Source organism: Crinia signifera, chromosome 2 (assembly GCF_055691185.1).
Source record: "Crinia signifera chromosome 2, ASM5569118v1, whole genome shotgun sequence".
Classification (NCBI taxonomy): domain Eukaryota; kingdom Metazoa; phylum Chordata; class Amphibia; order Anura; family Myobatrachidae; genus Crinia; species Crinia signifera.
In genome coordinates this window covers 357,732,395-357,745,179 of record NC_139218.1, presented here as the reverse complement: position 1 = coordinate 357,745,179, position 12,785 = coordinate 357,732,395, and the positions used below count along the sequence as shown (strand labels likewise).

At 42.9% G+C, this 12,785-nt stretch overlaps 1 protein-coding gene across 1 annotated transcript in view; it reads right to left on the bottom strand.

Moving 5' to 3' along the window:
• Positions 1-12,564, bottom strand: part of UBL3 (ubiquitin like 3) — a 121,321-nt gene extending 108,757 nt beyond the window's left edge. Inside the window, exon 1 of the mRNA XM_083169848.1 lies at positions 11,571-12,564. Within this exon, the coding sequence (XP_083025974.1) occupies positions 11,571-11,597 (27 nt within the window). The 5' untranslated portion in view covers positions 11,598-12,564. The remainder of the gene's footprint in view (positions 1-11,570) is intronic.
• Positions 12,565-12,785: the final 221 nt, after the last annotated feature.

Below are 12,785 nucleotides of genomic sequence, written 5' to 3'. Positions count from 1 at the left end.
CGTCTGAATTTGACAACCCGCAGCAGTTTCCGACAAAACAGATCCAACTTGTTTAAAAGTCGGATCTGTTTTGTCGGAAACTGCCTTCAATGCTGAGGGCAGCAATGAAAAGGCGAGGGTCGCTAAATTACCCGGCAAAAATAGCGTCCGGCACTAAATACTCCCCATAGTGAGAGGAACAGGTTCCTCCAACAGCGGAGCTGTAAAGTAAGACCTGTATTAAACAGTAGATACCGCTTGTTTAGATCTGTGGACAGTTGTCTGGTATGATCCATTGCCATGGATAGCATTTAGTTGTTAGTTACCAACAGGATTATCTAAGAAAAACAATACACAATCTTGTATGATACAGTTTACAATGAACAAGTAACAATACTAGTATGGAGAAGCTGGAAACACTGAAGAACAATGTACACATTGCTGCTTACAAAAGGCATACAAAATAACATGAACATTAATCATATATTACTGGCTTGGAGCGGGAATCAGGTCACTATGCAAATGTGCTGTGGGGCCCCACTAACAAGGAAGAGATTTATTATAACCCATAACAGGAACCACCAGACTCACAGCTACTTGGTAGGGATGTCATGTTTTAGCACAGATAAAGCCAAAGCTCACCATCCATTATAGCGAAATAAGGCAAACATTGGAGAACTGTACAAATATCAGCCAGTTATGGTACCCAAGATATCGCAAACTTCACTGGTGATCAGCTAAAAGACCATCAGTAACGAACTCGGAACCAGCTAGGTTATAGCTAGAATAACCAGCTAAGAGAACCACACGTGTGCCATTTTCCTTTCCTTTTTCTTTGAGATATTTATTCAGCTTCACAACAGTCCAGACCTCCTTTGGATCACCATTCATGGTTACTCAATAAAGTTTTATCCAAAGTGTTTTGAAAAAAAAAAAAAGTTGTAACTGAAGGGAGTCACTTGACTTCATTATTCTAGGCTCTGCCATGGGGTGTTATATGGTAAAGAAAATCTAGGCTCTAAATGCAAATATTATGGCATAGAGCAGGCATAAACCTGGGACGCAGACATATCTGCATGTATGGGTCATCCGAAACACTGGCATCATGTATTTGGACTGTTAATCAGAGTTCTTAAAACAACTGGATCAATGTACTTTGGTTACATGCGTCAGTGGTCCTCAATGCATACCAACAGTCCAGCTTTTAAGGCTTATTCACCATCTGAGAATAAAGCAGGGATAGCCATAAAAGGCTGTTGGTGTGCCTTGAGGACCGCAGTTGAGGACCACTGAAATTTGTAGATAATCTACTAATTCTGCCATTACACCATTCCGGTGCAAAATGTATAAGTAACATAAGACCAGCTGTAATGTTTAGATGGAATGAGTGGAATTCAATTGTTTTTTGGGCACCAGGCGCTATTCAAATGTTGCCATGACCAGGTGTGAGTGCTGCGGACGCCCATTATTTCTGCTCACACCCTCCCGAAATGGTGAACAGAAATTTGTGAAAAGTCTGGTTTTTGGGTGCATTTCAGCAGTGTATCTAAACCCAGTCCATTTGGTTGCGACAAATGCAAAAAGCAATGGTTACTAGTGGCCTCCGGAACAACCAATCAACTGAATACCTAAAATGAGCTGCCTCCAAGGTGTGATAGATGAACCACACACAAGCACACAGAAGTACTGTGCAATGGTCTCTTTTGATCTCATGGGGTCACTTTTTATTACATACATATTTCCGCCTTGGGGATGCTCTCTCAGTGATGGCAGGTTCAGCTGGTAAAACAAAACATTTCATACATTTGATTGTACGACTTTTGCTAGGACTAGCCATATCATATAGGTCTAAGGTTACATATGATCAACAAGGACAGTGATAGATAACCTTGACCCTCCAGCTGTTGTTGAACTAAACATCCCAGCATGCCCTTCGTCAGTTTTGGCATGGCCGAATAGTAAAACTGTAGCAGGGCATGCTGGGATGTGTAGTTCAACAGTAACTCGAGTGTCAAAGTTATCCATCACTGAATTAGGAAATACTTTTCCTAAATTTTGATGCACAAAGAAACATTATACAACTTCAATGGTCACATGTTATTCGTCATCTACAGGTTTATGGTCCCTGGATCTCTGTCTGTCTGTCTTGCCCTAGTCCATAGAAAACCTGAACTGTATTTAGTGAGTAACAGTGCAATAATGTAATCTAATAATCACAGGCCTGGGCTTATAGACGCACTGGTAACCAGAACTGGGAAAGTAGTATAAAAGCACAATTAGTCAGATGGCATTATGGCATTGATCTACTGACTTGTACAAGTCTCCCTGCGACCTGTGCTACATGCACTGCTTTATCCGTCTGTATTTCCTCCTTTTATGCCTATGCTAGTCCTTGGCTACAGAAGGCACTGCAATCCCAAGGATAACAGACGCCACTATGCCCTAATGTTTTAAACCTCAGAAAGCTCAAGCAATACATTTAATTAATGAAGCCAGGAGACGTGAAATAGGCACAGTGTTATGGGATTATTCTATTTGATTTTGCTTATATAAGCAAAATCAAATCGAAAGCAAGTCAAATGCATTCGATTTATATTTGACCCCGATGCACGGTCCCGAAATCGAATAGAAAAATAGACTGTGCAGGAAAGACTATATAGTACAGATCGCCTTGCGAATGGTTAGCCGGCACCACCCATTTGCACGCCAAATTTGTTCACAAGGCTTGCGAAAGGATGTTTTACATGAACATCCATTTGCATGCCAGTGGGAACCTCCCCCATCTTTCGATGGTTGCTGACCATCGAATGATGGTGAAGGCGCACGCATATGCAAGGGTGACCCAGACCACTCGTACATATGAGCGAAAAAATGCAGGGAATTGGGCAGGCAGCTGACATCCGGCTATGTCAGCTGTCCACCCCCTGCACATGCGTCACGACCGCATTAGCAACATCCATGAAACGCACGGCGTACACATATGTTAATGCCCCAACCCAGCACCCCACTGCCCTCTCCAACCCCGCTCGCAAGGCTGGGAGCGTGCACTCGGCGACCAGACTCCTCTCGAACCCAGCGTATACACATGCGCCGAACATCGGGCCCTTTGCGAACGACGGGATATGAGCGAATTAACCAGAATAAAGCCCCATGTGTACACCCCTTTGGTGTTCTTTAGTATATCTACATTGCATTACACTATAAACAAGCTTAGACATGTTTTGCCTTCACGTCAGGCTTGGGGACATGTTCTACAGATAGATCAGATAAGCGCAGTGCAAGTCTCAGGGATATTCAGTACCTGCTAAACAACTTCTTATGCCTCAATCGTGAACTGTTCCGTAAGGAATCTCGCTTCTGCCAGGTGAAACGTGCAAAGCTGACTGTTATCCAAGGGCTGGTGTTTGCTCTGAGAGCAGCTTGCGTAACATGATGTCAGTGGGAAACGAATTCTGCAATGGATACCTCTTCCACGGAGCAGAATCTACAATCACCTATAACAATAATGACTTCAGCAAGACCGCTAGAAGGCACAGACTCGCATTAGTCATTCAAGAGTTATTCAAGTGTCTAGTACACTGCTTGGGTGCAGTGCTTCTTACATGGTGCCGTACATACTGAATTTACCAGCTCGTGGAAGAGACTTCTTTCAGTTTACTGTGATTCCGAAGTGGGTCTCTAGCAAGTAGGGTCAGTGGAACCCTACTGCTGGTAAAAGTTAGGAAGCTTGGTTACCCATTTGAGATGAATTTATACTTATTTTACATTTTAAAGATTTGTTTGCAACCCCCACACTTTTAGGCCCCACTAAATAAAGCATCACAGATCCCGGTTTGCATATTAACATCAAAAGATACATGAGCTTTTATATTTACGGGGGAAAAGGAACAAAAAGTTATTTTTCAGATGCAAAAAGCACTTCCAAAGCATATGATATGAGGTCCAGCAGAAACATCAAATGTTCCCTCACTTAGCCTTGTTTGAACTGTGCACATCAAAAGACAGCAGCAAGAAACCATCCCATTAGCTGCGACTCAGAAGTGTCACCGAGTTACTGACAAACAAGTGTAAAAAAAACAGGCTCCTCAGATTAAAGCTTTTAGGAGTATGCACCGTATCTTGAAGATGTCCATATATTTCCAAGCTCTTTCATATAAATGTGCAATTTCACATGCAGGTAGAGCGCATCGGATTACATTAGCAATATGACCATGAAATAAACCATTTGCAGTCCTCAAAAAGAAAACATATTTTGCATTGAAGGTGATATTGGTTCTAGTAGTTTTGAAAACATTTTTAAAACACGTTTCATGGCAAAGTTAAGGTTTTGCTTCTTCTTTACCTATCTTTTAACCTGTGTGCTGTGAGCATTGTAACGTTCTGATTGCCAGCACACGATTGTGATTTAGCCCAGTTCAACCTTGTAATCACAGAAACGCCGCTCTAAATATAACCAAACGATAAGTAGGCTCTTAACTCGGCAAACGTGTAGTGATAAAAGTACATTTTTCCTGTTACAGGGTAAACTGACCTCAGTGATACTAACACATGTAGGCGGTGGAAAGTGAAGCCTTTTAAAGAAATTTTAGGAGGCAGGGCTAGTGTGACCCATAAGACAATGGCATTATTATGGTAATTCAACCAAACGGGATCCGGGCTGAATGGTGATTGAGCACAAACCTTGGTGATGCTGAAAAGGCTTATCTGGCCAGAAACTATGGCAGCCGTACGCGTCCAGGCTGGCTGCCTCTCATAAAGGGGTATTCAATTCAAGTGTTAGCTGCTGTGTGCCAAACCGGGAATTACACATTGCATCTGCCAGCATCGCAAGTATTCCCACAGAGATTTATGGGACAACTTGCCATGTTGGCACTCCCAGAAATGGTTGACATGTATATTTAGCAAATTATTGCAGCAACTATGTACCTGACATAAGTGATCCATTTAGGCTAAATGTTGTCTCATCTTTCATGCACAGATGGTGTAATGGTTAGCGTTACTGCCTCACAGCACTGAGGTCATGGGTTTGATTCCCACCACGGCCCGAATGATAAAAAAAAAAAAGGCATGAACAGTCCAATCTGCTCAATACACAGCCCTCCCCAAACGGCATTCTGAACATCATGATCATTGGATAAAATCTCCCTCTATGGCCAGGAACACTGTATAAAGTGCCAGTCAATGGTGCAGAAGCCATTAATCTGGATATAGGTTTCTAAATCTAAAATTACTGACAAAAATAAATCTCACATTGGATTATTTTTGCCCTTCCTGAGCGAAATCTCAACTCTGGATTTCTGTCTCCAGCCAGGGAAACAATCTGCTACATACTGCAAATGTAATAAAATCTTCCTAACAAGCAGTTATAATCAGTAATGCAGGAAGCATCTGATTTACTAACCACAGCATAGAAAATGAGACAGAAGGCGTCAAGCATGAAATACATAACAATACATTACAGACAAAGCATGATTAGATGAATGGAACAAGAGTTTAAAGAAAACTTGATTCAAAGGAAACAAATCTACATAGGATGGAATTTTGTGCATGCCGGTGACTGTATGGGCAAACAGAACATGAATACCCCTTTCTCTCAGAAAAAAAAGGTCCAGTTCATTTGCCTGGGCAAGCTGGGTCAACCCAGGTCCATTCTCTGCTTGAAAGGGTCCACCTGGGTCATAATTGCCGGCAAATTACCGGGTCCAAATACTGGGATCCTATCAGTGTTCCAAAAGCCAGGAAAAACCAGGATCCTAGCCAAAGCTTCTGCCTACACAAGGAACAATTTGAAGCACAATGTGGGCGATCCCAATCGGTCGGAACGACCAATCGTTCCGTGTATTGCTCACACTGCACATACGCGCCGATGGTTAACATTGGTCTATAATCTTCCATGCATGCAGGAAGATCATAGAGCAATGTATTTTATTTATTTAATAACCGTTCCTTATATAGCGCATACATATTCGGCAGCGCTTTACAGAGAATATTTGAACATTCACATCAGTCCCTGCCCCAGTGGAGCTTACAATCTATATTCCCTACCACATGTACATGCACACACAGACATTCTAGGGTTAATTTTGTTGGAAGCCAATTAACCTACCAGTATATTTTTGGATTGTGGGAGGAAACCGGAGTACCTGGAGGAAACCCACACAAGTACGGGGAGAATATACAAACTCTGCACAGTTAGAGCCATGGTGGGAATCAAACCCATGACCTCAGTGCTGTGAGGCAGTAATGCTAACCATTACACCATACGTACTGCCCCAGTTTATCAAATCGTTCCTGGTGTACGCACCTTAACTCTTCATTAAATACAATGCTGTCCAGATTTCTTAGAAGTATTCTTCACACATTACATGCATAAGGGAAACGAACTCTTTCTATGCAATACAACCAAGTTTAACAGAACTCTAGGGCCAGTAGGGATGTTTTGCAGACCACATACTGGCTTTGAATTACCAGCGATCAGTTCAGCAGAAGAAAAGTTATGGGATTACAGGTTATTACAAGGATTTATAAACTGTCTCTCGCTCTCCTGCCATCAAACTGTGCAGCACACAGAACTTTCTGAAACCTCTATTCACCAGAGGCCGCGGTGTCACAGGCTGCAAAATATAAACGATCCCAATCTGGTTTTATAAACTAGTACCAAATAAAATGCGTATTTGTCTTTGCAAAAAAATAATTAAAACCAGATTTCAAATTTAAAAAGAACACATGATAATCCCCCCCCCCACACACACACACACACACACGACAAGAGCTGTTTTGTGAGACATTTCTTCAAAGTGTCCCGTCTTCCCCCCAACCAGTCTGCCCTTTGACCCCCACCATGTAATGTGGGAGGCACAGTATGAATTGTGCTCCTGTCCATTGGAGTTCCCATGTGACCGGAATAAATTCCCAGGACGGACCTCAAAGAGATCTGGAAGAGTTTCCAGAAGGAATGCATCTGTGTACATCAAGCAGCATTACCACATCAGTCCCTGCATACAACGGTGTATGACGTGCGCCACCGTCACCCATGTGATGTCTGAGAAATAAGAGCGCGTGGGATTTGTTCTTGATACGAAGACGTGTAGTAGAGAAAAAAAAATATTCCTGCCTTGCTGTTTCTGAAAACAGATATTTCAGGTCAATCTGAAAAGTTGCCAGCATGACAAAAGTAATTCAAACCTGTGGAAGAGGCCAAAAGTAAAATGCCAGCATCAAAGCTACAACTGAGTTAATCATACACGTGTTCCATTAATGACACGTCAAAACTTTCCTCACTCTGATATTGCTTTGCATTCTTTGCACCGGGTCATTAAGCAGCTCTCCCTCAGAGAGAAAGGGGATGGCACATTCTTCTGCTCCTTCCACCCATTCCTTTTCTCTGAAGAGAGGAATTATACGCTCGCTGCGTGAGGCTCAATGGATTCTTTTGCACTGGGCGCCAGCAGATCAATAGCACTATCACAGTAAACAGCAGGGTATGAAATAACCTGCTATTTAACACTGCTGGGACAGACCTCAGGATTTGCTGCCCAAATGCACCTCTCTCTCGTCCTTTTTGTCCCGAGTGCCGTTTATTTACTTATACACAGAGAAATGACACCTTAAACAGTGCATAACAAATGATGATTTAAGCATTAGCAGATTATGCTGTGTTACAGTCGCTCCTTGCTGTCACATAAGCTTGGAAACCGCGTCTGGCCACTGGGATGGCTCCCAGCAGAGCCACGTGCTTTTTAAAGCCGAAATAAACAAGATAAATAGAAAAAAAGGGAGGATGTACTATAAAATCACTGGAGTTGGGATATAGCCCGCGTAATCCCACCAAGGAACAATCAGGAAATATTTCTGTACAATGTTCAGCGTTGTTATTATCTTTATTTATATGGTGCCACAAGGGATTTGCAATACGTGTTCCAACTTTGCTTGCAGTATGAGAAGGTCAAAACAACTAGAGGAAAATCCTAACCCCTTAAACAGGAATGTATACCAAGAACATGGGTTCTATCATTGACCCATTATTTACAAATGTAACAAGAGGATACTAGACAAACCATGATTATTAGTGTTATTTATATAATGCCACGAGGGTTCCATAACACCTAACATAATATATACACATATGAACAAAGCAAAGAAAGAAGAAAAAAAAACCAGTACAAGATAATGTAGGACAAGTAAATGATATATAAACATTGCTGCATCAGGGGACAGGACACTGAAATAAGCATCAGGGTATCCAAAAGGGCTAGGTGGCGTTCTAATAGTGTGGGAAATAGTCTTAAGCCCCGTACACACTTTTTGACTAGCAGCACCCCTGCTCAATGATGAGGCTGGGTACGTAGCCTTGCATGCAGTCAAAATTGTGCGTTTGGGCCCGATATCGTTGTGATTTATTTATTTTTTAACAGTTTCTTACATAGCGCACACATATTTACAGAGAATATTTGAAGATTCAAATCAGTCCCTACCCCAGCGGAGTTTACACTATATATTCCCTACCACATGTACACGTGCGCCCATTCATTTTAGGGTTAGCTTTGTTGGGAGCCAATTAACCTACCAGTATATTTTTGGATTGTGGTAGGAAACCGGAGTACCCAAAGTAAACCCACACAAGCACGGGGAGAATACGCAAACACTGTTTCGAGCCAGGGTGGGAATGGAACCACTAACCATTACACCGTCCGTGCCGCCCCACCTTTAGCGATATCTTTTTAAATCTTGTCTAGTGTGTACAGCGCTTAGGGTACTTGTTTCCTAGCACAGCGCCCAGATTTGCTACGTAAGCAAACGTAGTGAAATCGCATCATACGTTTTTTGCCGTGCGATGCGATTTAGGTTGACTGTTGTAATTACAAATGTATATAAATACTGACAATTCTTCCCTCAGGTGCTGGATGATCTGCTGTGGACGACAGCCAGAATCCCAATTTACAGGTGCTACTCTCCCTCTTGGGATTCCATGACTCCCATAGATGTAGAGTATAATCTGTTCCTAAAACCCCCCCACTATCCACACCACCCCAAAGCGTGGCGAGCGCAGTCCTCCGACCTTTTCATACCCCCACTATCCACGTCGGCGTGGAGTTGATTTTATATAGTGTGGCGAGCTCAGCGAGCCAGAAGCGCGGCGAGCCACGCTAGGGTACGCAGATTACTTTACATGTATTCCGCGTATGCTCGCCGCGCTTCGGGCTCGGTGGCTCGCTGCGCTCACCACACTACTTTTGCCTCATGGACCCGAATCGGCGTCGGTGTAAAAGCTGGGCAGTGTAAACGAATATGCCGGGTCATCCGACCCAGCTCCTGCTTACACCAATTGGGGAGCCCAACCTCCCAACCGCAGCGTCCTTTAGGTGGTTAAATTAAATTGACTGAGGTACAAATTAAGTCGCCTGTGCTCCAGCATAGGATTTCCTTAAAACCTGGACTGTAGTGGCGGTGTTAATGAAACTCTGTAAGCCATTCAGTTACCTCCCGATGAATGCTTTAGTTTCCAGTGTGCAGATTGTCAGCGTGTAAAATCCAATTCAAAGTGATGTGCCAACAGGCATTGTGGTAATGGCAGCCTGCACACCTATATCCGCCATTTAAGGTAGTGCCAACAGCGCAAATGTTATTTTGTGCCTCTGTGCGACTTAATAGAATTGCATTCCTTCCGATACAAACTTTATTTTGTAACATTAAATGGCATGAAGTAGTTACAGTAATATTATTATATGGGGCCACAAAGGGTTTCTCAACACCTAACAATACATAAATAAGCAAAAAATAAATAAAAGCAAGAAAACAACAAATATCAGAACAAGGCAATTGAGGACAAGTGTATATACACACACACACACACACACTAATAAAAGCACACGAGGAGAGAGGGCCCTGCTCGTGAGAGCAGGCAGATGGTCAACTTATGTGTGTGCAGATGTGCCAATATTTGTTAAAAAACTGTAGTTAAAAAGTATTAAATAGGACACCAGTAATAATTTTTAAACAGTAAACAAAGGCTAAAAGCTGTCACCAACAATGGTTCTCTACATTCTCGCAGTAATTGACATTATCATGATAAAACTGCAGGGCTATGTTACCATTACAAGGCACCCTTAACCAAGGCACATAATAGAAGGAAAAAAAAAAAAAACCTCGACTGAAACTGATAAATCCAGGAACCATTATGGGTGAACTATAATAACAAGCTTCATTTGAGTTTCATTAACACTGAAAGTTGGTCAAACTTGCATAGATGTACACATACTGATATACTAAATAATACAATATACATACCAACATTTTATAGATTTCGCATCCTCATTAGGAGCAGATAGTACTAAAAAAACGTAGTACACAAAGAAAGTACTAGAAAACATAGTTCACAAAGAAAATCTTCTTAAATAGATTTTTTTGCTGTTTAATCCCCCCATAAATAGAAGTACTACAGAAAGGTAATTGATTTTCTATGTTTTAGATTTTGGCATGCAATTAGGCAGACACTAATTATTAGCTGACTAACAGGTTGCTTTGTTTAAGCCATGTAGTTGGCATTTAGCAGTTACCCTTTAAACTGGGATGTTGCTTACTTTGAAACTTTGGGAAAGGAAACTACTGTAACATAGTGACGTCAAGGTCTGTGTTAGGCAACGCACACCAGTATAAACATGTAGGTAACAACACGTTTCAGGAAAACATTTCCTGATAAAATTAATGATAAAGAAATATCAAACTCTAGTATAATGCACAAAAACAGGATGAATACTGCGTGTCCAAGACTGCAACTCAGTCCGTTCCAATGACAGTATTACTAAATTCTGCAATAATGACTGGGAATACGAATAGGGAAGTATAAAGAGGGCACAGATTTTGGGAAGCACTAAATGAAACTGCAATACAGATAAAACGGTTACACATTAAGCAACATAAACTGTATTAACTGCTGACATATTTCATTTCTACTTCCGTTAGTTATTTGTGTAGTTCATTTAGACTGTAACAACAGAACTACCCATGGAATGACAATGTACTGTATTAGGGTACCGCGATCGATCGAGACAGCATGCACTGGAGAGGGAGCACATATTATCAAAGTCAGCTAAAATAGTGAAAGGCAGTATTGCCTAATATGTGATCGTAACATTAACAAATATAAAAAAAGGTCCAAAAATGAATTGCTAATTAAGTCAACATTTATTGGATGTTTCATTATTCCAGAAGTCTGTTTATTACACAATAAATGAAACAGACATCAAATGTACAAGGTAGGTTATAACTATCAACCCTAAGAAGTCTAGAAATGGGCATATGGGCATGACAATAAGTGACAGAAATTACAGTGCAATTAAAAAGTTATACACTTGATGAAAGTTTCCAGTACATTTTAAACCAAAATTCAGCGACTAATCAATGCCAATAGCAATGGCTACTGATGCCAATAGCAATGGTTACTATGTAACCAAGAAAATGTAAATAAATAGATATATGCGCCAGCAAAGCTAAACAAATGACTGATCCCACTTAAAGAGATAACCATGGCCAAGGAGAATTCCTGATTAGATGGTAAACACAGGACCAAGGCAGACAGAGGGTCATCTTACCATATCCACTGGCACAGGATTGGACATCTTGACAATGACAGGAAAGCCAGAAATCTGATGAGTCGGGATGGCACTCACTTCCCAGTGACTGGTTTTAATCCAGAGGTCTCCTGGTTGAGAATGACAGGTCCCAGGATAGTGAAGAGTCCAGAGGTCAGCACTGGCATGGGGTGTGTTAGCACCTCTTATATTAGAGATGGAGAAGATGAAGGGTGGTAATCTGGGAAGATGGGAGAGGGTGACTGGTGGCACTCTCAGACGTTGGGAGTAGATGAAGGGTGGTACCCTCAGATGCTGGATTGGTGCAGTTTAGAAGAGAGCTAAGAACAATTCAATCAGCCCCTTTAGATGCTGAGAGAGGAAATGTTGGGTAAAGGGTGGTACTCTTAGATGTTGGGTAAAGGGTGGCACTGTGACAGTGGGTTAGGATGAAGGGTGGTACTCCCAGACGTTGGATGAGGATGAAGGGTGGTACTCTCAGATGCTGGGTGAAGGGTGGCAGCCTCAGGCGCTGTGCGAATGGTGGTACTCTCAGGCGCTGGGTGACACCAGCAGCCCTCCCCCTGCGCAGGGTACACGGTAAAGTTTCACTCCAGAGGCTGCAGGGGGTGAGGAGGTTAAACAGGAGGAGACTGCAGACACCTTGCCCGATTCTGACAGATAGGAAATAATAACAGCGATAGCTCCTTCTTGTCCCGATCTAAAAATACCTCAAAGGGAGGGATCACACCGCGCTCACACACAGCAACCCCGTGTCTGTGCGACCCCCTCACTGCCTCATCCCCCGAAACTGCGTCACCGCCCGATGGGCAACGGGCACCGAGCTCCGACACGGGAGAGGACGGAGATCACACTGCGGTATGCCAGCTCCGTGTCCCCCGCAGCCTCTCCGTGCACTGTACACAGCCGGCGGCGCAGCGCTCAGACGCTTCCCTTTCCTGTCATCGTCTCTCTGGCAGAAACATGGCGGCTGCGGAGAATGGGCGGAGCTTGCTGCTGGGGATTCGTGTAGCCACGCCCACAGGTTGAACTGGGGCTGAGCTCGACGCTGCTGGGGGAATGCGCATGCGCATCGTGCCCGGCAGCTGCGGCGGCCATTATGTGCCGGAGACGAAGAGTGCTGCTGAGCGAGTTGCTGGGAGTTGTAGTCCCTGTGCGTGTATATAGCTTGTACTCCGTGATATGATTTCTGTATTTATCCGTGTATATTACTGT